At 37.2% G+C, this 3,701-nt stretch overlaps 1 protein-coding gene across 1 annotated transcript; it reads left to right on the top strand.

Annotated features, from left to right (window-relative positions):
* The first annotated feature begins 241 nt into the window (after positions 1–241).
* On the top strand, positions 242–2,748 carry LOC139197741 (uncharacterized). Its single transcript, XM_070825693.1, has 2 exons — positions 242–1,090; positions 2,110–2,748. Exons 1-2 carry the CDS (start codon positions 242–244, stop codon positions 2,746–2,748), a joined length of 1,488 nt encoding a protein of 495 aa, XP_070681794.1.
* Positions 2,749–3,701: the final 953 nt, after the last annotated feature.

A 3,701-nucleotide genomic window follows, 5' to 3' on the forward strand; every position in this document is an offset into this window, starting at 1 on the left:
GCATGGTCTTTCTCACTCCGAGGATGGCTTCTTAAGACATCCAGCTGATTCATTTGCATGGAAGCAATTAGATATGAAATTTCCAACATTTGGTGGCAAAATGCGTAATGTACGTCTTGGGTTGGCAAGTGACAGATTCAACCCTTTTAGAAAATGGAGCACCGACTATAGCACCTAGCCAGTATTGTTGACCATATACAATTTAGCACCTTGGTTGTGTATGAAATCACCATTCATATTGATGGCTTTGTTAATACCGGGAAAAGAATCTCCGAGAAATGATATTGATATATACCTTGAACCATTAATAGATGAGCTGAAGGTATTGTGGACCTCAGGGGTTCCCACTTATGATATGTTTAGGCAAGAGACCTTCACCTTACGAGCAGTTGTTTTGTGGATTATTAGTGACTTCCCCGCCTATGGGAACTTGCCCGGTTGGAGCACACATGGGAAATTAGCATGTCCTCATTGCAACTACAAGACTGAGTCAACATATCTAAAAAAGGGTAGGAAATATTGTTATATAGGTCACTGTCGTTTCTTGCCCATGTTACATGTTTTTCGTCGACAGATGAAAGCCTTTAATCTTTCTGACGAAAGAGAGCAAGCACCTTCCCCCATGACCGGATGGGAATGCCTTCAACGGTTGTCCATTTTACAGTTCAAATATGGCAAGACCCCACGGAAAGAGGTTGAAGATAAAAGACCACCACCTATACCAACAGTTGGGCCATATAAGAAACATAGTATTTTCTTCAAATTGCCATATTGGGAACATCTTGTCCTTCGACACTGCCTTGATGTCATGCATATTGAAAAAAATATCACTAAAAGTTTGGTTGCAACTCTGTTGGGTATTGTTGGGAAAAGCAAGGATAACTTGAATGCAAGGTTGGACCCAAAATTGATGGGCATGAAATCGAAGTTGCAGAGAAAATTTGTGAATGGAAAGCCAAAGATGTCTCCTGGTGCATATACTATGAAACCATTGGAGAAGGAATTGTTTTGCAAGGTTTTAGCCTCAACAAAAGTGCCTGACAATTACTCGTCAAATATTTCACAGCTTATGCATGTAAAGGAAAAGATTGTAAATGGACTTAAAAGTCATGATTGGCATGTTTTAATGCAACAATTCCTTCCAATTGCCATACGCAAAAGCCTCCCAACTAGGATTGCACAGATATTATTGAAACTAAGTGCATTCTTAAGACATTTGTGTATAAAAAAAAGGTCAGTGGAAGAATTTTGCAAACTTACACCCAAAATAGTTATGATCCTATGCCAATTGGAAAGGATATTACCCCCTGCATTCTTTATCATCAGTCTTCACGTCACAATAGATCTTGCCGAGGAAGCTGCACTTGCAAGTCCGGTACACTACAGATGGATGTACCCAATTGAAAGGTATTCCTTAACTTTTAATATATTTCCATGGGCATTACATTTGTGCATCATACAATTTATAACGGCAAAACTGAGTTTGTAGTATTTAAATTAGGTACCTGCTAACCTTGAAGAAGTATGTTCGAAATAAAAATTGACCTGAGGGAAGCATAACCCAAGGATATCTGGTTGGGGAGTGCTTGTCTTTTTGTGCGATGTACTAGGAAGGCGTGGAGACACGTTTGAACCATCCAAGCCGAAATGAACATAGAATACATCCTGACCATGAGGGTGACATTGACATATTTTGTGTCACCGGGCATTCACTTGGTATGCGGGAAGATTATCATCTTGACAACCACGATTGGGAGATTGCACGATCGTATGTTTTAGCTAATTGTGATAAGTCAATGGCATATAAGAGGTAATTAAACTTAAATGATATAGACTGCAGTTGAATGGCCCCAAATTTTGAAACACAACTTGTGGTTATACAGAGTAACATTGACATTATTTTCACATAATGAAGTTACGTGGAGAATGCTCAAAGAACTCGAGGGAGGTGTGAAACCATTCTACAAGCATAGAAATAAGCTATTAAATCCTTCCCATATTGGTTTGGAAAACATTTTAGTATGGAATAAGTTGATTATGCATATAATGGTTTCCTATTTATCTTCCTATTATGAACTATGCATATGAACCTGTGTGTAAATTGTGTAGGTTAATCAATTGCAACAATTAGGTGATCCAAGGGCAACTGACGACTTGGTGGCGCTTGCTAATGGACCTAGTAAGTGGTGTCAGAGATATAAGATTTTTGTATGTAATAGGTTCAAGTTCAAAGTTAGAGGCACACAATCCAATAGGAAATACCAAAACTATGGTGTTTTCCTACAATCTGATGTTCCAAGTTATGCTAGCCTATGTGACTGGAACCCTGTTATTGGTTTGGTAAACTACTATGGGGTTCTAACTGATGTATTTGAAATCAAGTACCATATAGAACGCATAATGGTATTATTCAAGTGCAACTGGTTTGATGGCATTTCCAGAAATACTGGTCATGGAGTAAAAACAGATAGATATGGCTTTAGATTGGTTAACTTCAATAAGATTTCATCTCCGAGTGACCCCTTCATTCTCACATCACAAGCACTACAAGTGTTCTATGTGCAAGACCTAATAGATATTGAATGGCACGTTGCAATCAAAACGAGACCACGTGATTTCTTTGATATGTCATCAACACATAATCATGATCCGTGCGATAGACAGGATGTGGAACAAGCAACTGGTCATAATGATGAGGTTCGAGTTAGAAGCGATGTAGACGCCCAAGACTTCGAAGAATGGTTGTAAAAGCATCTCACTTTTGATTAAGGTAATAGTTATAGGAAGTATTGATTCAATGAAAGTATTGTAGGATATGGAAATATTTGTACATTTTGACATTCAATTAGAATAGGGTAATGTCCTAACTATTAGTTTTTTGATTCGGTATTATATGCAATATATTAAACTAGTGTCTTTATGTGGCAGCTTCAGATAGGAAGGATGACTGGAGGTGCACTGGAGCATGGGTTTGTCCTAATTCAAATCATTATAGTATGTTGAAGCCTTCTAGACATAACATTGCTGCTTGTTCTTTTTTATCTCGCACTCGATAATTCAATAGTAAGAATATAATCGAGGTATGAAATGAATTGTGAATTAACCAGTTATATTGTCATGATATTTAATTAGCACAACTGTAGTTGAATACATATAAATTAAAATAGTACACATTTTTATAATTGCAAAATACACAGAGTAGTCTTACAAGATTTTGATTCCATAAACCATCCATACAGAAACAAAAACCACAGAGCAGTCTATATAGTTACCAACTACCTAGGTTCAAAATATAAACATCCATATCTTCTATGGTGGTACAAACTGAGAAGGAATGTTTACATAGAGCAAAAGAGTAGAGATTTTTTTTTTTTTTGTAAAGGTTGATATCTTGCCTGCACTGGACATACGTGAATACTAATACCATAATAAAACATCCATTCCCACCTAGGTTCATCTATTCTTACCATAAACATCATTGGATGGTGATTTTGCACTCTTAATTTGAATAGAGATGGCTTCCTGTTTTGCTTTACATGTAGCACAATTCATCCAATCACAGTGTTCTTGACCACCCACATATTCGCACGCAGCACACTCCATAACAGCCTTGTAACTTTTTTTAGGATGATGAGTCCTCATAGTACTAGTACAATCAGAATTAGAATCGAAGTGTACAACATTGCAAATCTTAATAGGAT

Source organism: Malus domestica, chromosome 07 (genome assembly GCF_042453785.1).
Source record: "Malus domestica chromosome 07, GDT2T_hap1".
Lineage (NCBI taxonomy): Eukaryota > Viridiplantae > Streptophyta > Magnoliopsida > Rosales > Rosaceae > Malus > Malus domestica.